The sequence below is a fragment of the Lissotriton vulgaris genome, chromosome 10 (genome assembly GCF_964263255.1).
Source record: "Lissotriton vulgaris chromosome 10, aLisVul1.2, whole genome shotgun sequence".
NCBI classification, from domain to species: Eukaryota; Metazoa; Chordata; class Amphibia; order Caudata; family Salamandridae; genus Lissotriton; species Lissotriton vulgaris.
Window position 1 is genome coordinate 506,802,407 of NC_141698.1, and position 26,351 is coordinate 506,828,757.

Here is a 26,351-nt window from a genome sequence, read left to right on the forward strand (position 1 = left end):
CTTGCATTAAAAGAGATGCGTAGCTCTAGTAACAATATCCTAAGTTTACCCAACTAGGCAGGCTTACTTTTGTAGAGTACTGGGGTCAGTCTTAGTCCTCCAAATTACACCCCTAGAGGGGAGTGCTCCATCGACTCGTCAAACCACTGCGTTTTTTCCACCGTGCATGTGAGTCACGTGACCACAAAAGCAGGTCACGTGACCACACAAGCACGCGCATCTCCCTAATCCGCCTGCCACACTTCTCCTCCCCTCGCTCGCATTCCCACCCCCCCACCAGGCTCTCCCGCCCCCATCCGGCTTCCCTCCGCGACGCATCTCCCTAATCCGCCTGCCACACTTCTCCTCCCCTCGCTCGCATTCCCGCCCCCCCACAAGGCTCTCCCGCCCCCCATCCGGCTTCCCTCCGGCCATTTGCCAGCATTGCGAGGCCATTTGCCAGGAGCTCTCCACTGCCCGCAGCTTGACAATGTAAACTCCTATCGCTACAATACGTATCAGTTTGCAGTTAGTAATCTCTCTTAAACTGCCTGTGCACTCCCACCCACACAGAAATAGTACTGCGACTTCCTCATTTCTATCTATGTTTGCATCTGTTTCTCACTAGAGCTAGGGGTTGCACACGCTTCCCCTGGCACAGTCGTACTCCGTTAACATATTGGATTCTACGCATGCCCGCCCAGTGAAGCCCCCAGGCACCTCGGGTGTAACCCCACCCTCTCGCAGATGCAGGACAGTACACATTGGCATTGTCAAGAACAATATATAAATATAAAATGTCATTTACAAAACCAATAGCTCCAACTTTCCAAATGCGAAACCTAATGGCAATGTCAGTGCTTGTTTAAAAGTGAAGCTGGGATAGCCAGAGCACAAAAAGGATTCACAGCCACATTACCAGTCTTTTGAAATCAACTTTTGCTAGGTTGATGCTAAAGCTTTTGGTAATGAGGCTTCTGTGGTGGAGCGCTTGCTGCCAGTATAAGGATGGAAACTTTTGCTGTTAGTTTACCTCCAGTCTACAGTGTGAAGAGTTGGTCTGTAAACCGTACTATTCAAGTTGTTCTGCCTTCAGTATGTCCATTTACATTGAAAGAGTTTCACTAATTTTACTTAAGCATCTGGACCAAACCCAGTGTATTTCAGCCAGAATGAGAAGCACACTAATATCGGACACCAAAATATCCAAGAGAAGTCCTTTTGATTGTCCACTCTTTCACACAATGGATACTGTTCAGGAAAAATGTTGCAAAACCATGAATATCTAGTCAGAATTGTGGAAGGAACATCATTTTTGTAGTACATCTACAGGGTTGGAGATATTGGTGAAAAGTGCTGTAGCTTGTGCTCAAAATTCTCTCTTTTTGTAGCTCAAAGAGGAACACCGCTTTTTCAGGGGTCCTTGGCACCTCAGGAAGTTAGTCTGACTGGTCAGAAAAACGAAACCATTTCTCGAGAATTCGGACCTCAAAACTGCAGTCCAGTCCTTAGTTATTTCAAGGCTTGAATACGGTTGTACCACCCTCGCTGGGCTTCCCAAAATCTCAACCGCCCCTCTAAAAGCCTGCTTCAATGCCGCAGCAAGACTCATAACAGGTTCTAGGAAATTTGACCATATATCGCCACACCTGAGAGCACTCAACTGGCTAACCTACGAAGCTCGAATCCACCTAAAAATGGCCTGCATCACACAAAAGGCGCTACGCCACAACACCCCCCAGTACCTAGCCCAAAAACTTACCCTATCTGGAGGAAACAGACATTCAAGGAGCGCAAACAATCTACTTCTGAAACCCTCACATTTCAAAAAGACTAAAAATTCCAACAGAGCATTCTCCGGGGCAGCACCAAGAATATGGAACTCACTTCCACTATACATCAGAAAAATCTCCTTTATGCCCCTCTTCAAAAAGGAAGCAAAATTATTTCTGATGAGCAAATTCCTACCTTAAATCCGCACAACCACGACAGCAGATCTACAACCCCCTAACTACCTCTACTCTCGGGTTACCTGACAGCAAAGTGAAGACCTACACGAACTTGAATGGTCTTTTAATGCTCAGAATATTTCTACTCAATGCTGCCACGAGAAGTGAAGACCTCCACAAACTAACTTGAATGGTGTTTTACTGCTCAGAACAAATCTTCTCAATGCTGCTCCTCCTTGTTACCTTCAGATTATGTTTCTTTTTATGCAATGTTCCCTTTTGGATGTGTTCACCGTACGCCTTATGTAAAGCGCTCTGATACCCTAGCTCTATAAAACCATAAAAAATAAAAAAATAAGGTCAAGGGGGGATGGGGAGGGGGGGGGGGGTGGGGGGGGTGTCAATTCTTGATTCTGCATGGTCCATCACCAACAAACACTTGGGGGTGGGCTCGGAGTGGGTCTCCATATGTCCATAGGTGGAGAAGTGCCTCCCTTTGGCTTTTTCCTAAGCCAGGGTCCAAGTTCAGAAGAAGCAAACCTTTTCTGAACTCGCTACGATCCATTGCTGGGAGTATCACTTCCCTCTACTTCAGAGATCTTTTCAGCCTCTTCTAAAAGCATGGATAGTCTACCCAAATTGACAGCTGCAGACACACATTACGCGCAAGAGAATAAGACATGCAAGCTATTTGCAGTTTACTTGTATTGTAACAAAGAATTTTCCAAAAGATGCAGCAATAAGTTTCCCCGGACATTTCAAACAAATCAAGAAGCAAATATATAGATATTCTGAAAAGCTCATCAAATAGTAGTTCTCTATGTTCTCCTGCGCCTCTCCCCATGCCCCACCACCACACAGTGTGCTCTCTGGCTCGCTGAGAACAGCGAGTGGTTGCAGTTCACATTTCATGCACTCCGGTAATACTAAGGTGGATTTGCTTTTTCTGAGATGTGGGGTTTCTGTTGCTTTTTTCATACAACGCATTACTAATGTAGAATATGTACAGTGAAATCTGTTGCCTCCATATATCAGACAGTCATGTTGTGGTTGGATGTTTATAAAGGGCCATGATTGAGAGCTGTGGATTTCCATGCTGAAGGCAGTGCAAATTTCTCAGGGCCCGTCAGTGGGTCATAAGTGTGTTCAGAATCCATGCTCATAAAGTCCTTGGTCTCTGCAGAGTGTACAGAGCAATGGTCAGGTGTGCCAATTGGAACTGCAAGTCTGTGCGTAAGTGTGTGAAGGAGATACACAGCTGTGAAAATATTGACAGGAAGTTAGGTTTAAAGTATTTTATAGAAGCAGGGTAAGGAAGGAAACAACAGGGCAAGAAAAAGAAAAAACCACAGGTGCCCCCCAATCAAAGCGTTCGGTACATTAGATACATCAAAGCAATTCTGACCCCTCAGTAGGCACCATCCGGCATGGAAACACAGCTTGCGCGCCTGTGGTTAAAACAAAAAGAAGGGGGGGGAGGGGAAAGGGGAAAAAAGGGGGGGGAAAAGAGGTGGGGAAACAACCCTGCTCCATAACCTACCCAACCAACAAAACCCCCCAACTACTGCACCCCAACCCACCCCCTGTACTGTGCCAATGACCGTCTGCTCTCCCCTCATTGCAACCCTCCGGTTCACTCCGCTACTCAACACCAACTCCGACCAATCAAACAGGCGGATCCGGTAGCGGTGTCAGCCGTAACAGCCTGAGATACCTAGGGCAAGTGATCTCCCTGAACTCAGAACACAACAGGCCATGGAAAGGAGCCCACAGCTCCTCAAAAGCATCCGTATCCCCCAGTGCCACTAAGGACATTTTTTTCATGCCAAGGACATGCCACAATCTATGCAGCCAGCCGACAACAGTGGGGAGAGTGGTAGAGCGCCAGTGTATGAGAATGTTTTGCACCGCTGACCCTAGAGCTATCGCAATCTGTCTACCCCTTCTAGACCCGAGGGGGTACATCAACCCGTTCGGCAACCCCAGTAAGACATAGGCAGGGAACCGTGGCAGCTCTATCTCAAAACATTTATCCACCTCGCTAAGAACCTCCTCCCAGTAAGAAGCCAAAAGGGGACAATCCCACAGTATGTGTGTAAGCGTGCCAGCTTGACCACAGTTACGCAAGCACGTACCCGGTAGTGACCTATCCATCTCATGTAATTTCTCAGGGGTGAGGTACCAATAGGTCGAAATTTTAGTGAAGGTCTCCGTGAGCCCATGTGATAGGCAGAGTGGCGTGAGCGGTAAGAGATATGGTCCCATTCTGTGTGACTCAACACCCGTCCGAGCTCCCGTTCCCAGCGCTCCCGACCGGGGTTGTGAATGTGAAAGGGGGGGGGGCTGCAGCATCTTGTACAAATCGGAGATAAGTTTAGCGTCCGACGTGCGAGTGATTAACCAGCGCTCGTACACCGTGATCTCCCGGTCCGCCGTTTCGCGCACTTGGGGTTGTAGCGCCCAGTGGCGCGCCTGCATATACCTCATGTGCTCCGTCTCAGGGAAGCCGTAGTCCCGCCGTAAGTCCTGGAAGGGGATGACACCCTCTGGGCCATACAGGTGATACAAAGTGCAACAGCGGGCCGCCCGCCAGCGATCGTAAGCGCCAGGCTCAGTTCCCGGGCCGAAGTCCGGATTGCCAATTAGCGGCGTGAAGGGAGAGGGAAAGGTAGTGAATTCATGCCTAATGGCCACCGAGTCCCACGCCCGAAGTGGGACACGCGTCACAAGAGATGCGTAGAGGTTAGGGGGTCGATGAGCCCGCCTCAAGAATGGCACCTCCTGTAGCGTTCTGCCTGCTACCGCCTGGTCCTGGAACAGCCAGTGTTTGTCTGACTCCCACCGGCTCCATTCCACCAGATAGCGAAGTTGGGCGGCCTGGAAGTATTTCCGTAAATCTGGTATCCCTAGCCCCCCAGATTCAGGCGCCAGCATAGCGATGTTCCTTTTGATCCGTGGTCTACGGCCCTGCCACACGAACCTCGCAATGGCCGATTGAGTCTCCGCGAGCCACCCTGTGGGGGGCTGGAGCGGCAACGCCCTAAAACAGGTATAGCACCTGAGGCAGGAGGGTCATCTTCACTGCGGCCACCCTGCCTAGCAGCGACAACGTGCTCTTATCCCACCGACCCAGTTCCTCTCTAATTTTCGTGCTCAGAGCCGCATAATTGGCCGTGACCATCGCCGGGAGGGAGGGGGGGTGCCAACAGGATCCCCAGATACGGAATCCGGTCCCTGGACCAACTCAGAGGGTAAAGCCTCTGCAAATCCGCCCTGGTGGCGCTGGCGAGCGAAATGTCGAGGGCAGCTGATTTCCCGAGGTTCACCTTAAAGCCCGCCACCGCGGCGAAGAGGTCCAATTCCGCTATGCAGGCCGGCAGCGACCTCCGTGGGTCAGCGAGTGTCAAAATGACGTCATCTGCATATAGGCTAATTGCGTGATAAAATTCGCCCATCTTGACTCCGATGATATCGGGGTTCTGCCGAACCCTTTGAGCAAACGGCTCCATATAAAGAGCAAAGAGCAGAGGGGACAGTGGACATCCTTGTCGTGTACCCCGTTCTATGGGAAAGGGTCGGGAACTGCCCCCGTTCACTCGGACCACCGCGGACGGAAATCGGTAGCAGTTGAAGATCAGGTGCCGGAACTTCTCGCCTATCCCGAACTTGCCCAAGACCTTCTCCAGGTAGGGCCAGTGCACCCTGTCAAAAGCCTTCTCCGCGTCTATGGAAAGGAGCATTCTTTCCCCGGGGATCCTGGAAGCCTTCTCAAGAATATGAGTCACCCTCTTTGTGTTGTCCACCGTCTGCCTGCCAGGCACAAAGCCTGCCTGATCCGAATCGACCATGCCCGGCAGATGTAGTGCCAGGCGCGCTGCCAATATGCTGGTGAACACTTTCAAGTCCGTGTTCAGCAGCGAGATAGGACGGTAGGACCCACAGGCAGTCCGGTCCTTGCCCGGTTTCGGGATCACGGGGACCGTGGCCTGAAGAAATTCGGGGGGAATGGCACCCAGCTCCGAGAATGTGTTGAAGAGGCGGGTCAACAGCGGTGCCAGCTCCTGACAGAAGGTTTTATAAAAGAGAGAGATGAAGCCATCCGGGCCCGGGGCCTTGCCCGGTTTGAGCCGGGAGATCGCCGTGACCACCTCCTCGATACGGATCTCCCGTTCCAAATACTGGGCCTGATCCGGCGTTAACGACGGGAGCGGCACCGATTCCAGATATTCCGCCTCCGCCCGGGTGGAAGGGGGCTCGCCAGTGTAGAGGTCTGGGTAAAAACTACGGAAAACATCCGCAATTTGCTCGTCTTCCATGACAGAACCTCCGGCCGGGTTAACCAGCTCCTTCACTCGGTGCTGTTGGTGTTGCACCCTGAGCTTGTTGGCCAGGAGTCGTCCGCATCTGTCGCCACCGGTATAGTACTTGTGCCTCAGACGAAGCATTGCCTACTCCGCCCGGTCCATGTCCAGGGCAGACAAGAGTTTCCTGGCGGCTTTCAGCTGCCTCCAGATTCTGGGGGCTCCCGTCCTGAGATGAACCTGCTCCAGTTCCCGCACCTTCCAGGTAAGCTCGTCCCTTTTAAGCTGTTGATCCTTATTCTCCGCCGAGGAGATAGCGATAAATTCGCCCCGGAGCACAGCCTTCAGGGCCGCCCATTGCGTCGCGCGGGAGGTGTCACCATTATCGTTTACGCGCTGGAAGTCCGCAATGGCCGCGCGAATCTGTTCCACCGTCGACCGTCTGTGCAATAGTGTGTCCCGGAGTCGCCAGACCCCTCTCGGCCGAGCCACCGGGGGTAGATTGAAGGCACCCTCCACCGGCGCATGATCGGAAAGAGAGAGGACCCCCATATCAGCATTCGAGGCTAAAACGAGCATCGGGCCCGACACAAGTAGATGGTCCAGCCGCGCATAGGACTTGTGTGCGTGTGAGTAGTAAGAGTACGCGCGGGTAGTAGGGTGGAGGTGGCGCCACATGTCATGCAAGTCCAGCTCCTCAAGACGGGTGCGAACCGAGCCCGAAAGCTCTCCCAACTGGTGGCGCCGTTGCACAGACCTGTCTAGAGCCGCGTCGAATACCAGATTCAGATCTCCCCCCAACACTATGTGCCTATCAGAGGTGGATGCCACGTCCTCCAGTGCCCTGTGCAAGAATTGATCCTGACGGTCATTGGGGCCGTAGATAGAGCAGACAGTCAGCACCAAGCCTCCCACTCTAATCCTGTATGCCAAAAGCCTCCCTTTCTGTTCCGCCACCTTATGTAAAATCTCCCCCCTGAACCCCTTGGAGAACAGAAGTGCCACCCCTGCCGTTTTGGAAGCGCTGGAGGAGAAAAGCTGCGTGGGGAACTTGGGGGTACGCATTCTGGGACAGTCTTTGGCCAGCAGATGGGTCTCTTGTAGCAGGCAGATATCAGCCTGGGAGTTCTCCAGCAGAGACAGTACCGCCCGCCTTTTAACCGGGTTATTCAGCCCTTTCACATTCAGAGTAACAACTTTAAGCGCCATCAAGGAGGGGAATCATTGAAACGCACGTGTAGGCGGACAAGGCCCATCAAGCGAACATGGAGGCCACCTCACGAAACCTCAACGCACAGCAAACGCAGACGTCCCTACGGCACAGTACAGTCCCCAGACCCCGAAACCCCACAACTAGAGGAACTCCCCCCCCCCCCTCCCCAGGAACTTCACACACCCAACCCCACACCGCTCCCAACTCCCAGCACCCTTGCAGACCCCCGAACTCAAAACACCCCCCTGCAATTCCCGTTCCCGCTTCTCAAGTCATTCAAAGAAGTCATTGTCCCAGTCCGGTCCTTATCGGACAAGGCCGTGGAAAATCAATATAGTGGACGTCCAGCCACCATCACCGGCACTCGCCAACCTACCCCACCCACCCCCAGAAACCCCGCACCTGCGATAAGAAAAGGCTAGTGTAGACTCCCCCCGGAGTAAGTTCAGGCCGTCATGGCCACTTCACCGGACACCGCCACTCTGGAGGCCTCCTGGATGGCGGCCGACATGTCCGCCCGAATCGTGGGCGAATCCGGCCGGTCCGGCGGCGGGGAACGCCTCTCCCCAGCCTGCTGCCAGCCGTCTCGAGTGCTTCGCCTGCGGCGCGGCGCCGGGGTGTCCGTATCCGATGCTGTGATGCCCAACACTGCGCAGACATCCTGGAGGGACCGGAGCTGGTGCAATGTTCCGTTCCACCGAAAAATCAGGCGGAAAGGGTGCCCCCAGGAGTACTGTGTTCCCTGCTCCCGAAGGAAGTCCGTGGCGATTTTAAAGGATTTTCTCTTCTGCAGTGTGACCGTAGACAAATCCTGATAGAGGGCCACCGGGTGGTCCCGAAATCGGAAAGGCTGCTGCCGCCGCGCCTCGTGGAGGATCCGCTCCTTCAGGGGGAAGTCCGGCAGGAAGGCCAAAATGTCCGGGGGGGCGCCGTCGCCCTGCGGGGGCGGCCCACCCGGTGCGCCCTGTCGATGCGAACTTGAAAATCCTCTGACTCCCCCAAAATTGCACGGAAGAGGGCCTCCAGGTATGCGGTCACGTCTTCACCCTCCTCGCCGGACGGGACGCCTCGGACCCTGATGTTGTTCCGCCTGGACCGATTTTCGAGGTCCTCGGCGTGGGCCTGCAGCTCAATTTGTTGCTCCCGCAGCAGCAGGACCTCTTGCTGCAGGTGGGTGATCTCCTCGTCCCTGGAGTTACCAGCTTCCTCCACGGTGTTGACCCGTTCCCCCAGGGAGTCCACCTCTCTCCGTATCTCGCGGACCTCCCCGGCCACCTCCTGTTTCAAAGTCTGAAAATCCTCCCGCAAGGAGCTAAACAGCGACTACAGGAACGATCGTGTCACCGGGGGTTCCCCGCCTTCAGCGCCCCTGGAAGGGGCCGGGGAGGTCGTGGCGGTTTGGCTCCCTCCGCTGCGTAGGGCTCCGCGTCCCAACATGTCCGGCAAAGTCCGATCGCCCCTCCTTTGACCCCTGGCATTCGACATCCTGGCGGCGCGGAAGGCACCGAAGGCCGTCGCTCGGCGAAGAGGTCACCAGGGCCAGGGCAGCTATACTCCGGCCAGGAAGCACCGTCACACAGAGGCCCCGTGCAAGGCCGGGCAGCCGGTCCGGAGTTCCGAAAATGGCCGCCCGTTACAGTCAATGGGCCAACGCCCAGGGAGTGAGGCCTACCCCCGTTGCGAGTCCAGTGGCGAGAGACACAACCGGAGGGCAGGCCCGCGGGGCGTAGGCAGCCGGGGCCGGCACGCCTAGTTGAATAAATGCTCCGGAGGCGCAACACCACTCCGCCACGACCCGGATTGGGCCGGAACGGCCACACGAGGCGAGTGCTCTCAAGCCCCGGACTTGCGTAGCAGCCGGAGGCCGGCTCCGCTTCCGTCGACCTCCTCCATTCGGCTCCGCTCTCGTCGACCTCCTCCGCTCGGCTCGGCTCCGCTGGCGAAGTCCTCCTCGGCACCCACTCGGACACCGCGGTGCAGACACCCCAGCAGGGCACACACAGTCGGCAGAGCACACCGTCGAGACCCCAAGCCTGAAGGTCTCGCGGCCTCCGGATCGCACACCAGCCGCCCAGCGGGCTCCGCCCCAGGCTATCTCGGTCGGAATCGCACCTCCGGCGGGGCGCTCAGGGCTCCACGATCGCTCCACACCACCACAGGGGTCTCCAGGCTCAGTCACCGCTCGATCCGGGGGGGAATCAGCGGTTGCGAGCGGTGCAGGGTTTCAGGGGCCCGGGAGCTCTCGGCAAGTGCGACCTCTCAGCCCGCCATCTTGGCCACGCCCCCTTGACAGGAAGTTAAACGAAAATACTGTGCTTACAGGAGAGTGGTGCATTATTTGTAGCCCTTGAGCTCCTGGTCTTGCTCAGCCGCCTAGCACATTGGAAGGCACGGCCGCTCTTGGCCCTTGAGGGTACCTGTTCAATCCTTCTCAGGGTAGAGTGGATTACATTTAGTTCACTTTATTTACAGGGTTAGGCCTTTGGGTTAATTTAATTTAGCTTCTGGGTTCTTCTTTTGCCTGGTGGTCGGATCAGGTGTGCTGCAACTCTCAGGAGTTGGTAACCATCCAATCAGCTGCTGTCCCGCATCCTGTTTTTCCTGTTTCCGCCGGTTCCTGCTCCCCGCCCTCCAGCCTCCCTGCAGCCCCTCTCGCCTCTCAGGACAACTTATGGAGGCCGCTGTGCTGCCATGCAGCAGATGCACCGCCGGCGTGCCAAAGGCAAGCCCGTCTGCGCATGGACTCACCTGCATCCACGTTCAGTGCCAGGACTGGGGAACTCTTGCTAGCTGCCACTTTACCGCCGAGTTGCTCCTGGCCCTGACCGCCGGACACCGAAACAACAACTGCTGCACGGACGCCCCGCAATCCACCAAAGTACCATTCACCTGCCGCCATTGCCTCTTCTCCAGCAACACAGCCCAGCCATCCCACACTGGAGCTTATGCAGCTACCACTAAGAAAAATCACAAACAACCCGGCACAGCTTCAATGCATTCTGCTAAACACCTGATTCCTCTGCAACACACCACAGAAATCTGGGACGCCCTCACCACCCCTATACCCGGATGTTAACCTTCATCAGCGAAACATGGCTCAACCCCTCCGCGATCCCAGACATCACCACAGCAACACCCAAAGGCTGCAAGATGATACACAGAGACACCACCTTCCCTGAGAAGCAGTGCGGACGATTGGGTGAGTTCTCATTAGCACCAAGGATGGAAGCATTCCATTGTTCAGGACCTGACCTAAAAAATTGTAGCACCAAAGTTTTTAAATATGAAATAATTAAAAGGTAAATGATATTACACTCGTAGCTTGTTTTTAACGTAGAAACCATACTTTCTAATCAAGCAAGCTAAAACAAAAAAAGAGAAATAAAATGATATACATAAGTGCATATTTTGCTTGTCAAAGCGTTTGAATACTGCACATCGGCATTGATATTCAATGTTTATAAAAACCAAATAAGAGATCTGGACTAGAACTTTACTTGGGATAACATACTGGACTTCGAAGGAGCTAAATAAAGCAGAAAGGTTTGAATTAAGAGACATACCAGTTTTATGGGAGTAAATATTTTAGTTTCCAGAGATGGTGATGCTTTGTAGAGAAGTCTACTGGGATAACAAAGATGGTTGATGGAAGGCATTCCAGTTCATCACTTTTCACCCACTGTGCAACTCCAGCCAGGGACCAGACAGAAGAAATCAACCTAGGTCGTACTCTAAAGTAACAGTCCCAGCTGAACATCTAGCCTAGAAAATCTCCAGACGGTACCACAAGTAACCCCAAACCACTTTAGGACGTCTAAGACCTCATCAGTGAGAAACATGGTACTATGTCGTTTGGAATCTCTGCATTGTTGGATGGAACACAATACTGTTGACCATTCAAAAGTGTGGCGGGGTTGCAATTTATCCTGAGGCACACACAATCACAATATAAAGATGTGCACAGGTTCATGGAGACCACTACCACAGTGGTATTTACAGATGGACGCAGCAAAGTTTCTTACATCTGCCATGTAAAGCGATCCGATACCCGCAAGGGTCTTGTTCGTGCTATACAAAAGCTTCAAAATAAAATAAAGAAAAAAATAAGGAACCTGGTTGTTCAAGACAATGAACAAACCCCTAGACAATTTCGGGATTTTAAAAAGGCATCTGATTCTTTATCCACCATAGATATCCACAATGGCTCAACACTATAAACACGGGAAAATGACTATCTAAGACTAACTAACTGCATTTTATGAGGGCAAGATGTACTTCAACAAGTAAAGATTTACATGGACTCAAATGCATAAACATACCTTATCTGAAATTCCAGGTATTTTTTCTGATTTTGAAGAATCTTCATCATGTGCGCTTTTGAAGCGCTTACAAGCGGTACTTTCGTTTCCTGAATCGAGACGCTTTCTAGGTAAACTGCCTTTAAAACGAAGACAAACATTAATGGGAATTTATTGCAAAAGAAATATTTAACGCATAACGCTCTTCAGGAAAACGCAGCAATTGATTGAGACGGAGTTAAGAACATCAGAATAAATATTTCGTAAGAAGAAATAACATTTGTTGAGTGTAGCGTGGTTATTCAAGTGCTACTGTTTGTCACCCTCAGAGTACTCCAGTAGAAAAAGCTAATCTCCAAAAGTTAACAGTAAACTGCACTGCATTGTGTTTTATGGTCCATCAAGAGGTGGGAAATGTATAGTTGGAATGTTCTTAAACAAGCATTGGCATAGCCAATAGGTCTCGCCTTTGGAACCTTATAAGTGCTTATCCATGCAACAGTTGATGTTGTTCCACCAAGGATATGATGCTGCATAACTAAATACTTATAAGGTCCCAAAGACGAGAATGGACAGCTGCGGTTATGTTAGGAACACCCACAATGTGTGTCACAGGAGCAACTATGTGAACAGAAGGTTCCCTGTAATGCTCATCACAACGAGGTAGGGCCACTATAATGCTAGGAGGCACCAATTCTGTTGCCAGGAATGCATACAGAGTCTAGATCTGGCACCATTATATCGGGCAGAGCCACGAGGTCAGCTACACCCAGTGCCTGCAGCAGTTATGGACTGCTGTGCACATGGCATAAGAGTAAATTACTGCTCTTGGGTAAGCACATGCCTCTGGGTGTTTAACATAGTGGGGTTACCCTGAGAGACTGTTAAAAATCCATATCAGCCTTCATACCTTTTCAACCAGTCTTAGAAAGACCACAAATCCCATCATTTATTCTGAGGAAATGTTAAAACCATCACCACCTTAAATCTATTGCAGAACTATAACTGAACTGCAAGCATTTTAATTTCTAATTAAATTAAAAAGGTAAATATTCAATATAAATGCATACCTTTTACGTAAATATTTTACAACAACTCCTGTCTCATTGTCCCTCGGTCTGTTTGTGTTTCCCTCTATCTCACTCCCCCCCCATCCTGCCCCTTGAAGCTCAGTTCTTAGTCGCACTTTTTCACAGCGCCAGGATGCCCGTAGGGTTGCAGCGTGCTCTAAAAATGACATAAATAAATAAATAAACAGAATTACATGTCCTATTTACAACATGTGCAGTTACATCTTAGATCAATTAGGTTACTGAGCTGGACTCTTCAGACACTTTGTGCTGGTCTGGTACCATGGCGAGACCTTGATGCCACTAGCCTGTTTTTACCGTATAACTTAAGCAAAGAGCAAAGCAACATGGCAAGATAGGACGCAAAGTACACTATAGTACACATTGACAAGTTGGAGAAACTACCATGTACTGTTGTAGAAATACCTTGGATAATCCACAGGTTTATTTCCTAGCCAATTGCGACATTTGACTTCCAATACGGTTTACAACAGCATCAAGTAGGCAGATATGAAGCGCCTGGAGAAGGATATGTGCATGAGCCATGGATATTAACTTTTAGATACCGCTGTAAGAACGGAGAGACTGAAGTTCTTCTTAGCGAGACAGAGTTTTAGGGCATTCCTTGGTGTGTAGGGTAGTTTCGCTTAATGGTGCTTGTAATGCAATACTGGAAAATGTGTCCTGCTATCTGAAGGGTTCTCCTGCTGCTGTGATTCGTCCAGCCTTCGTATTGCTCTTGACAGAGTTATTTGATGTTGAATGATCAGGGCTGCTGAGGCATGAAACCGGGCATCGCCAATCTGGTAACGGTTTCTGCAGTCGTCACCTGTTGCACACTCTTACTGTTTCCTTCCGCCCACACAATTCGGGAGGCAACGCTTTGGCCGTCGATAAATGTTTGGAAATTACACTTTGATGCTGTGAGCAGACTGAAAACCTTATGGTTTCAGAAGGATTTGTCCCTAACATCTGCAAAGGAGACATTTGATCTTCAAGTTGCAAGGTCTTCTTGTGAGCTACAGTAGCTACTCCTCACTAATTTCCCCCTACATTTTGGGGAACTTGTGCGCCGCATTCTGAACAAGTCTAGTACAATGGGAGTGGCAGACTTTAAGACAACTGGCTCTGGGTTGGTTAGTAACTTCCGGACAGTCTTCAGAGTTATTACATCATTCATACACTGGGAAGCATTTTTGGAGGTCTTTAGCTGATCCGGTTCATGATTGTCGGGACTTTACTTTTACTTTCCTGCTCCGCAATGGCTGTCCTATCAATAGCCAAATAAAACTGCCACTTCCACATGACACAGTATGTTGGCTCACCCTTGCTTCTGGAACTAAATGAAAACTGGTTCTTGTCCTTTCGGCCTGTGTGGCTACACTGCATGCAACCCATATTCTGCATCTCTAGACTGAAGCCACAAATCTCTATGCCCCGTTTTTATAAAACCTTTTGGAGTCTGGTAGCTCCGCTTCTCACCAGGATATTCAACGTGATCTCCAGTTAAGCTAACAATACCACTACCCCCACCTTCAATGAAGGAGGCCTTGGTGGTAGCCATGTAAAACCTAGGAAAGACAAACGATTGTGCACGTCCTATCGACCGATATTGCTCATGAGCGTAAACGCAAAATTATTCAAAGGAATCCAAGCGACCCAACTTGCTCCTTATATACCTGGACTTGTAGACCACGATCAATCTGGATTTATTCCTGGCAGACAGAGCTCAGAAAGACAATACCATGGGGATCCTTCACTCTCAGACAGGGCAACTTTCTCTCAGCGAGAGTCGATGTCTCTTCTCTATAGACGCAGAGAAAGCCTTCAACAGAGTCCACTGGCCTACTTAGAAGCGGTACAGAAACGCTTTGAAATGGGGACAGGTACTGTGCTTGAGCGCTGGGCGGGTATGAAGGGCCATAGTCAACGGTTATGGTAAACGGAAGGAGATAGGGGAGCTTCCCCATTGAAAGCAGAGCACAGCAGGGGTGCCCCCTCTCCTCGCTACGATCTGTGTTGTACATGGATCAGTTTGCGCAGCACGTCCGAATGGCCCATAGATCAAAGGCATTCACTTTGGGGGAGAGGAGCACCTAATTACCCTATATGCGGACTATGTAATTGCATACGGGTAGTCCCCAGGAGGCCATACTGAAGTTTCTAGAGGAGGTGGGGAGGTTTAGGGCCATCTCAAGATTCTAAATTAATTTAGCTAAATCACAGGCACTGGGCCCGACATGGTCCCGGGACTCAAAAGACTTTCTCACACAGACTCTCTCCAGTTGGTGGGAGCGAAAAATATTGTATGTATCTGGTGATCCACCTGATATCGACCATTCAGGAAGTGATAGAAGTAAACTACAGCAACTTGATAAACAGAGTACAGTCCGATCTGGCGAACATTCCACGTAATGGCTTGGGAGGATCGCAGCCTTAAAGATGTTGGTCCTTCCCAAGTTCCTGTACACCTTCGTAACACTCCCGCTGTAGCCCCCAATGTGGACGCTTCAGACCCTATAAAAAGCTTCCCAAAATTATCTATGAGTGGGCCGGAAGTCCTGTATTTGCCACAAGCTTACTTGGCAGGCACCTGCAGAAAGGGAATTGGGTATCCATTGTATTTTACAATATTTCCAAGCAGCACAGATCAGGTTCCTGGTAGGGTGGTCACGCCCAGAATCGTGGGAAAGCTGGCTGTTCATGGACAGGGCGTTAGCTGGAACGTCCCTGTGGAAGATTCCCTTTCTGGGAAGATCACTCCACCCCCCCCCCCCCCAATCTTTACCTGTCAGCAATAACGGGCTCTACCCTCTGAGTCTGAGATGCAGTGGCCAGTAGGGAGGGCCTCTCATCTTTTCCCTCCCCTCCTCTGCCAGTGGTGGAGAATTCAGACTTCAACCCAGGAATGAATACAGTGGCTTACTGTGAATGGCTGAAGCTGGGATGCAGGTTGATAGGCCATTCCTTTGATCTAAAGGGTCCTATACAGTTTGACACTTTGAGGAGAGACAATGACATCCCTGAAGGGGACAGATTCAGGTATATGCAGATTAGACATTGGCTGATGCAGCCCGAGATCAGGGATGCAGGCCAACGCCCACGGTTGAGAAATGACAATTAAGTAAAGAATCAGATAAACATCCAGTAACTGACCTATATAACTTTCTGTCTGATTAGATCCACGGCCCAATCGAGATGGGAGCGGGAACTGGGGCGCGAGCGGTCCCTTCAAAAATGACGAGACATCTTTTACTGTGCAAGATACACAGCTTCTAATACACCCAGCATAAAAATGGCTACAAAGATCACCACTTGCTGGTATTTAATGCCAGTTCACCTCCATAGAGGGAATTCGGAACGGAATGAAGAGTGCTGGAGATGTAGCAATGCCCCTGGGACACCTGTCCATATTTTGGGGGAATGCCCAAACCGATCCAATTATGGGACAAAATCCTGACCGAGATTGATCATTATTGCAACACTTAAATCCCCTGGTTCCCTGCTCATGTGGTGCTGGGCCTCACTAAGCCATTGACTTACCCCCTCATATCTAGGAGAGGTAGGTATATCACATTGGCACTGGGGGCAGCTCACCAACCAATCCTGGCTCTCTGGGACACTGATAGAATCCCAACTAGATTGGTGTGGCTCCACCGTATCTGGCATCTACTTGGAATGGAGAGGCTTACATTAACACTTAAACAACAGGACGCGCAGTTAGAGAACTTTGGCGTCCGTTTATTTCTCCTTTCACAGGAATTCACAGAACTCACTTGTCCCAGATATCTAACTTTGTTGCTTCTGACTGACCCACAACCTTGAGTTAACAGAGGGGACCCCCGGGAATACAATACGTAAAGGTTTACAAGGATACAAGGGTTTATAGGCATCCAAGGGTGGGGGATGAGGTGGGAGGGGGTTTTGGGGTTAAGTTTTCATTTGGTAGTATATAAGGGGTTTATAAGTTACTCATAGGACAGATGGTGGCTAAATGTTGATACCACATCAGGCATTGTATAGCCTTATTAATTGCTTTGTGTTGCAACAATAGAAAAAAAAATAAACAAAAAATAAAATGCTCCAGCAGGAGTGTGAGGGAGTCCCTCAGCGCCGATAAATAAAACAATGTGTTGTCTGCGTATAGCAAGATCAATTGCTCCCTCTCACCGACCCAGATCCCCCACTGTCCCATGTCCCTCCTGAGTCTGAAGGCCAAGGACTCAAATGCGAATGCAAACAGGGGAGCAAGGGGACATCCCTGTCATGTCCACTGACATGGTTTTACTGATAAAACTATATAGCATATAATGTTTGGAAAAAGTTTCTTCAAATATTTGTCATTTGCATTGCCCAAATTAAAGTGTTCTCATTTGTTTTGTTCCTATTTAAATCTTTTTTTACATCACACTTCTGACTTACAAAACAAAATGTTCTTTTGAAATACTAGTACTATTCATTTACAAGCTTTTTAAATGTTCCATGCTAGAAAAATAAAAAAGGCATTTTACAGCCTTGTGTTTCACAAGGATGGTCAGACAGCTCACTTGACAAAAATCTCTAACTGTAATAAGAGAAAGAAAAACACCTCTTTCCAGGATAAGATAAGAAACAATTAGTGAAAAGAAAAACTGACATTTGACCTCTGTCTTTGAACAGTCAGCAAATGTGTCAAGTTAAAACAAGATTTAAAGGTGTCTTTAATGCTCACCAACTTAGTGAATTATATTTGCATTTATATAGCGCTTACTACCACTGACGCGGAGTCAAAGTGCCGGTTACTTCCACCTTAAGTTCACTCACCAGAACAGAGTAGGTGCTAAACATAGCTTGCCATAGTGAATGGACAAGCAGATTTGAGGTCTGATGTTCTAAGGTTGCACACGCATTTGTTACCCTGTAAGGTTAGGGGTGCTGATGGTGCACTGTAATATATCATGAGGGTGTGCACATAATCAGTCTTGCACAAACCGGATATTTATGATGCAGGGGTGGGGGAATCATATCGCCAGACACCCAAACTACATAGAGTTTTATAATGGGCAAGAAGATTTAATGTCTATTTTGTCCGACGGACAAGAAGACATTAAATCACTAAACACGGGTCTCTGCCCTCCAGCTCCCTGGCTCTGTGATCGGGAAGCGCGATGCCGCTTTCCCAGAAGTGGAGCTGCGGGGTTGAGATAGAGATAGACAGAAAACTGCACTGTCTCTGCGGATGCTGGAAGGTAGAGGCCAGTGTGCGCAGGAGCAGATGGACGGGCACAGGGCCCCAAGAGTGGAGCGGGGCTGGAGACATGGACCAGGCCAGGGAGAGGGGCCCGGGTGGCAGCAGACATAAGCTCCCAGTGCACTGGAAGACAGTGGCCGGGTAGGAGCTCAGAAACAACCCCCGAGAGGAGGACCCAGCCTGAGGTTGACTAGAGGACAGAAGCCGTCTGGTGTACTTAGGATGGTAGGAGGGAGAAGAGGCTGTCTGCCTGTGGCTCTAGAGGAAAAGGCCGGTCTGCGGGAAAAAGAGGCTGGCCACGGGGCCAGAGACACAGTCACAATAGCTATGATCAGAGCAGTTGGCAGGCTGCTCAGAGGGAAGACCCGGAAAAAAATATCGGAGTGTCGGAACCGGGTGCAGAGAGAGAGGCAGCTCCCGGAATTACAGACCAGACGGGCTCGGCAGAGAGCAGCCTGTCAAGGGGGATAGGTGTGCCTCCCTGTCAGGGCGGGCTCAGGGAGGGGCAGACGCCGGGGAGGAGAGCCGGCAGCGTGGGACAGAAGAGAGACAGAGAGACACCAAGGCAGGCGCTCAGGCCCTGCCACAGAGCAGACAGAAGAGGCTGCAGTTTATTAATAGGCTTATATAGCGCTGGAATCGACTCCCGAAGGAGTATCTCTGCGCTTAATTCACCGTGGCAGGTAGAAAGCAGAGCTCTCAAGGTCTTAATGGAGGAGCTACATTTGAAACAAGAAAGTTTTCAACAATTTCCTAAATGCCAGATGGTTGGTGCAAAGCCTAAGGGTAGCAGGAAGTTTGTTCCAGAGACCCAAGTAGGACAGAGCCTTTCCGCCCAGTCTCGCCTTTCTGATAGGGGGGATTTGAAGTAAGGACTGATTACTGGAGCGGAGAACACGTATTAGGTTGTAAGGGACAAATTTCTCCGCCAAATACGTGGGCCCCAGGTTGTGTATACCCTTGTGGATGATACAACAGGTTTTGAATTTGACTCCTTGTCGAATCGGTAGCCAATGAAGCTGGTCCAATAGGGGGCGAGAAGGAGATCTGGGAGGAGCATTCAGAACCAACCTTGCGGCGGTGTTTTGAACCACCTGGAGCCTACCGAGTAAACTGTTGTTTGCTGATATGAGTAACCCATTACAATAGTCCAGGCGACTGAGCACCAGGGCCTGAACTAGGGTTTTCCTAGAGGAGTCGGTTAGTAGCGGAAATACTCTTCTGAGTAGTCCAATTACGTGGAAGCAAGACCCAGCTGTTTGATTTACGTGTTCTTTTAGGGACAGACCTTGATCCAGCCGGACACCCAGGTTCTTCACTACCTGCTTAGGACTGGGGACAGGGCCGAGATGTAATGGCCACCAGTCCGGTGTCCACAGCAGGGTGGCCTCCCCAAAGAACATTACCTCAGTTTTCCCTACGTTGCACTGCAAGAAATTCGAGGCCATCCAATGAGATACAGCCCTCATACCCTCCGAGAAGGACTGTTTAACTGCCGCAGTCCGTGTCTAAAAAAGGGAAGAGAAGCTGAGTGTCATCAGCGTATGACACAGGAATGAATCCATAAGATCCACCAGGGGGGCCACGTATATGTTGAAAAGTGTAGGGCTCAAACACGAGCCCTGTGGCACCCCCTTGGTAAGCTCCACAGGTGCAGAACAGAAAGAGCCCATACTAACACTCTGTGTGCGGCCAGATAAAAAGCTCCTCATCCAGAACAGCGCCGAATCCCCTACCCCCACCTCAATCAGGCGACTTGAGCAAGATGTCATGCGATATCGTGTCGAATGCTGCGGACAGGTCCAACAGCACCAGAATCATAGAGTTCCCCTTATCCTGTGACATTCTGATGGTATCAGTCACAGAGAGGAGCGCTGATTCTGTGCTATAGTTGGGCCTGAATCCAGACTGGGAATGATCTAAACCTCCAGTTAGCTCAATAAAGTTCGACAGATGGGTGTTGACGTGTTTCTCCGTTATTTTGCTCAGGTGCGGGAGGAATGATATGGGTCGGAGGATTGAGAGTTCAGTCCAAGGGATAGAGGAATTCTTACGGATGGGCCTCACCAGTGCCTTCTTCCACTCCTGTGGTACCGGACCCTCCGAAAGAGAGAGGTTAACCAAGGATTGGATCAAGGGACCGAGTGACTTACCCAAGGATGGAATGACTCTGGCAGGGATAAGGTCTGAAGGGGATCCTGTCTTAATTTGGCCAATGAGCGTGTCTATATCGCTTAGGCTAGCTGCCGGAAAGGCCGTAAGCGAGATGGAGTTAGTGGCCTCGGGGCTCTGTGGTGACACAAAAGGGCAGCGCAAGGGGTTGTTCGACTTAATGATTTAAGTTAAGGGACCCCCAGGGATGCAGCTGTGGAGCAGATACATTACCAGTGCTAGGATCATCCTAAACCTCCAGTATGTCATGAGGATGTAGCAGTGGGGGCATAGGCCGCAGATCCTTTCACAGACCATCTTCACTTGGCACGGACCCAGCTTCCATGACCCTCCACTCGCACCCCAACCTTGTATCTCCCCTTATCCTTGGGGGATTGGCCTCTCCCCCGTTTAATGATTCTTCCCTTTTACCAGCCCTAACCAAATAACCAACTCCAGCCCCAACCTGAACCCGTGTCAGCTAACTCCCTCAGTTTCAAAGACTGTCCTATAAACCCAGCCATAACTGGGGCCTTCCCTAGCACTAACTTCTTCAAATGTCCCACAGCAGAATTCCTCGCTTTTTGAAAGATGCTTCCCAGTCTGCCTCTTCTCTCCTGCAATTCGTGCAAGGGCTTGATGGATCTGTTCTTCCCAGTACAGAATTTAATCATGCTTAAAATGATTAGAACCTCAGTGATGTACAGTCTTTGTGCATCTTTCTCTAACCTGTGTATCCCTGATTCAGGCAGGATGGGCCCCTTAATGTGCCTGTCTTTTGTGTGGAGAGAGTAGGTCTTCCCCTACTCTCTGTACACACCTCATATACTAGCCCCTCTCTAGGGGTCAGGGAAATGATCCCCTCCCCCTTGCCCCTCTGTACACATCACATTCACCTTAGTGCAGGGACGCAGGCTCTGTGTCTGTCCCATTTACCCCTCTTATTCTGATGGTTGAAGGGGGGAAGGTTCCGCCTGCTCTGTGAGTGCTGCATATACGCACTTCTGGGTGCAGGGGGGGTGGACTCCCCCTTACCTCATATCTCTCCAACTTTTCTCCTTCACACAGTTTGGTGGTTGTACGCTTTTACCTGTCTCTAAAGTCCTTGTATGCATCCCTTTTTAGGTCTATGGAAGTTAGCTGTGTGCTCTTTTCCTCTGTTACTTTTCCTCTCTGTGTACGTACAACAGTGGCTCTTTGGTCCATTGGATGGGCTCTGTTCTCCAGTTCTCTATACTCATTCACTTTATTTACACCCCTTGCTTGTGGCATCACATGTAGTTTCCGTTGTGAAATTTAAGTAAGTTGTTGGCTCCCATGAAGGATGAATTCTGCGTTTGGGGGATGCTGTTGGGGTCCTGTTAAGTTGTCAGCTTCTTTTTAATGTGGAATTACAGTGATGCCAAGAGGGACAAACCACACAAATAAGGGGGTTGTAATGTATATATTCTTCTGATTGTGTGCAAGTAGGCAGTGTATGCTCTTGGCTGCTTTTCCCTCCTGCAGAAGTTATCTTTTCGGCTCCAGCCCCCTGTGCGCTGGAGTAGCAGACTTCAGCTCTCTTTTCTGTGATCAACGGTGAGTTCTCTGTCCAGTATACTTGCCTGCTTCCTCATCTGTGGACCTGTGCACTGTGCAGACTGCCCAGCTGTAAATTGTTTATGAACATCGATCCCTCTGGGACTAGTTTAGAGGGAATTCTTGCTCTTGGGCCGTGTTTCTGGGGGTCGCTTGCTTCTTGACCTTGTGTTTTAGAGGAGTAATAACAGCAGCAGGTCAGCCTGTTTTAGAGGGCTGGCGAAACGGTCTCATTGGTCTTGTTTGACTGTATGTATGGTGGCTTGTAGGCCTGAGTTATTTGGGTGTGAATGGGGTGCTGATTTGTGCTGATTTGTGGCCTGGTTTGGGAGGGAGGTTGGGTGCCAATGCTGGCTTCTGCGTCTGGTGTAAATGTAAATGTAAATGTATTGGCATTTATATAGCGCACTACTTACCCGTAGGGTCCCAAGGCGCTTCGGCCGCTGCGAAACACTTCCTGGCTTCCCTGAGAGATGGTCCCTTAATGGGTATCTCCAGGGTGAGACCAGGCATCCCCGGCGGTCTGGTGGGGCCGTTAGTGAAGATGAGGCAAGCTAATGCCCCGAGTTGCCGAGTGTGATCGCTGATCAGAGTGGGCACCGAGGCGAGAGAATTATCTTGTCTGCTGACCCTGGTCCAGAAACCTGCCGCGCCGGGAATCGAACCCTGGTCCCGGGCCGTCCTCTGCTCTCGGGTCTGCCGCCTCTAACCAGTGAGCCACACTACTTCACAGGGGTGTAGGGAGTAAAGGCTTAACTTTGTTGCAGGGTTGGGGACCCTTGGGCCTTGTCGATAGACCGGAGACTCCTGTGCATGGTATAGAGGTGGCTGAAGATTCCTGGGTGTGCTCTAGAGGGCTCCGGCTCGGCTAGGGTTCTGGCTCATGGGACAAAATTAAGGAGGCACTGGTGCATATGCTCTGCTTAGGAGTGAATGGCCTAGGGGTGCTGTTTTCTGAGCTGATAACGCAGGTACTGTTTTCTGAGCCCGAGAGAACTCGAGACAGTTTCAAGGTGGGGGTGCCGGTTCCTGGTCTAAATATTATAGGAGAGGCTGCTGGTTCTTGGAGCAAATTTATCCACCATTAATTCTGCCCTCACATAAAGTGGATTGTGATATCATCCTGTTTATATGGCGAGCAGTGGGAAAAGTATGCATTTTCCCATAAACTAGACAGTTATTTCTCTGTCAGCCCTTATAATTGATGTCTGGAGTAGGTGGGACAAGTGGATTTTACAGGACATGTAGATCTCAGTACCAATTTGTCCCTTGGCCAAGTAGATTATTAAAAAAATTCCACACCCCTGTGATGTCCAACAAGAGCACAGTTTTACCGGAAAGGTACAAGACCTACAACATTGCACCAACCCCTGATTGATTCAAAGCTCACTGGGCAAATGTTGAGAGGATGCCTTCCAACGGGAGGATGGGAGGGGGGGGGGGCAAAGGAATATTCTCTAAATAAAACCCTCAAAAACGTTTTCAGAGAAGGGAATCCCAGTTCAATGTTGAACAGAACAAGAGTGAGTTTCATTGGAAGAAGCCCCCAAGCTACTTCCGGCCCTAGTGCTATGAACGCGATCAGTATGGGCACATCAAGGGGGATAACATCTGTCCCTGCAGGAAGCAGCAAACCACTAGCGCGTCTATCTCAAGATAGCAAATGTAGTGCTGGGGAGGAGGGTTCTCCAAATTAGCTTTAGGGACATTGCAGAGGTTACTCTAGTATCCCTGGGACTCTGCCTAAAAGCTCACATGTCTGACAATACCAAAAACTATATGAAGTGGTCATCACCAATGAACAGAGGGTGGAGGCTCTGAGAGGCACAAAACCAGTATGACTAACGGTAGGGACTCTCAAAGCAGATAATCCCAGATGTAGTCCACCAGGTTGTGACAGCAAAAAAAATGCAAGTCACTCTACAGTGGCTTTAGTTAGCTCTGATTGGGTGGCAGGGTGTTTTGGGTTTCTTAAAGTCCATTCTTGTCCTGCTGAGAAATAATCTAGAGCACATCATCTGAAAAGTGATGGATCTCAGATCCCAAAGGAGAGGTTTGAGTTGCCGGAGTGGGTGTGCCTGACCACATGGTCCACGTAAGGAATCCAGGGAGTCAGAAGAACCAAGGGCCTCGAAAAATGTCTGAGCTACCTGTCAAGAAGAGAAAAGTCAAGGGGCTTAGGAAACCCACCCCAGAAGCTTCCATGTCAAGAAGGAGGCTGATCCCGAGGGTGATGCCCTGAACCTATAGGTAAAGGTATTGTTGCCCTAGGAAACCTACTCAAGTTAAATGGGTAGCAAACTGAAGGGTAGCTGTCCCGGGCAGAGTTCTGCAAGGTGCAGAAGGACTGCCTCACTGTTGTGGGCGTACCCCCAACAGGTCGAGGCCCAAGCAGCTGGCAACACCTCTAGTGAACACCTCATTTACAGAGAGAATGGTCTCTTGCATAGTGACCCTAAGGTCCCGGAGTCATCCTTTGTGTTGATCGTCGTCCAGTGGTACCGGGCATTCCTTATGAACTTGGCTCATGCCATCCCTGTAGCAGGACATATGGAGCTGGCCAAAACCTTTCATCGACTGGTCACTCACGTTTGCTACAATCAGATGCATTCTGCAGATCAAATATGCAGATCCTGCCAGGCCAGCAGGAAGTCAAGAGTAAAGCAAAATGGTCTCACTGCTACCATTCCCTATAGTGGGAAAACCCATTGAAAGTTGGACATTGATATTGTTGGGCATACAAAACTGGTTAGGCAACAGGTCTATCCTGGTCATCCATGCCACCTGGTACCCAGAGGCTATTCCTCCAAGATTGGTGACTGTGCCCATGGTTGTGAGGCACTGAAAGGGGTATTTACCAAGACACCAACTTCATGTTGGTGTACAAAAAGCTGATGTGGGAGGAGTCTGGGGTAAACTACAAGTCCTCCACATCATACCACCCACAGACCAATTGTTTTGTTTAAAGTCAATTAGCCTGTAGAATATATAATGGGCCTATCAGAGTTCTTGAAGAGTAAGAGAGATATCCTCTTGCCATGCCTGATATTTGCATACAGGGTAGAGCCTCAGAAGGGAGTGAGGTCAGTCCCTTTGAACTTCTGTTCGGCAACTCCATATATGGACCTCAGTCTTTTGGAAGAGGGATGGGAGCTAACCCCCAGGAACCCCTTCCAAATGTAGTAAGCCCCACCTTAGCCCTATGGTTTCAGATTAGGCACTTCTGGAAAGAGATCACTGGGAACCTGGAGGCTAGTCAGGACGTTACAGAGCACTGGTACGATCAGGCATTCACTCTGGTGGAATCTCAGCCTGGCCAGAACCTCTGGTAGGTCGCTCCCTCTCGCCGCAGCTCGCCGTTGCCGCCTCCTGACATGTCTTGGGCTGCTCCTGTGACGTTCGTGCTCCAGAGCGCCCTGCGCTTTCCTGATTCCTGGCCCCCGGTTTTTCGCCGTCCCTGCTGATCGCCGCCTCCTGACCCCGCCCCCTCCCCTGTCCCCGTGCTGCTGTAAGTTTTTTTCCCGTCGCTGCCTCCCCAGCGGCCCGCCCCCCTGCTGCTCATTCGCTCACCCCTCCTGCCCCTCCCTCCTCCGAGATGAGACGCCCTTCCTCCACTCCTCTTAAGCGGCCGCTGCACTGCGGAGAGAGCGACCCTTGATTCAAGTCTCGAGAACCACTATGGAGAGGTATAGGATGTTCAGCTAGAGAGAAAGGTGATCCGATTTGTTTGTGGGAGGAGCTGCTCTGTGAGTTATGATTGAGCCTGAACTCTGATTTGCGGGTTGGCTTGGTTAGCTCTGTGGGACTAAATGGTCTGGCTTAGCAGATGTCAGCTAGACTAGTCAACTCACTGGTTTGTATGGTCGTAAGTGGAAAGGATTTTGTAGAGTTTAGGTTATAAGCATGGCCTTCTATGGGGGAAAAGAAGCACCAGAAGAGCTTTCTGGCAAGGCTGACTGATGTCAGTACTATTTTTTTTTTTTTTTAAATGGGCGACTATGAGAGCTTGACAGCTTTGGTTGCTCTCAAGCTTCCCTCAATATGGGACAGTCTGAATGTCTCTAGACTAACTAGAAAAGTACTTAGCCATGGTGAACATTGAGTGAGTACTAGAGAAGGCAGTTTTTCGCTTTTCATGAAGTTCGGATGGAGTAGATTTCTTCAATTAACATTTCAAATGGGACATAAGGAGGACTTCAAATTTCCTTCTGACATTCTTAGATATTATGGATGGCATGTAAATAATTGCAAAATGTTTACTATCAGATTTTATAAGAAAGGCTGCCATTTCCTGTCTGTATAGAAAAAAAGGCTACAATATGGGATGTCCACTCCTGGTGTAGTAGGCAGGGCTGTTCAAAAGCTATCAAGTAGTTAATGTTGGAGGAACAAGCTATGAACATTCGAGAAATTTACTTTGATCTTATATATTCATTTTAGAATAATTTTTGGGGAAAGGATTTGATGTTTTTGAAGTTATGTATATATATGAAGCAGCTCTGGGAATGGAAAATGGTTTAACCAGATTTAAGTAATTCACCTAAGAGGAGACTTCTGAATGATTCACACAGGGTGCTCTTTA

At 50.0% G+C, this 26,351-nt stretch overlaps 1 protein-coding gene across 1 annotated transcript in view; it reads right to left on the minus strand.

Annotated features, from left to right (window-relative positions):
• ATF7IP2 (activating transcription factor 7 interacting protein 2) overlaps nt 1-26,351 on the minus strand; it is a 280,782-nt gene that overhangs the window by 190,497 nt on the left and 63,934 nt on the right. Inside the window, exon 3 of the mRNA XM_086941363.1 lies at nt 11,762-11,880. Coding sequence (XP_086797489.1) covers nt 11,762-11,880 — 119 coding nt within the window. The remainder of the gene's footprint in view (nt 1-11,761; nt 11,881-26,351) is intronic.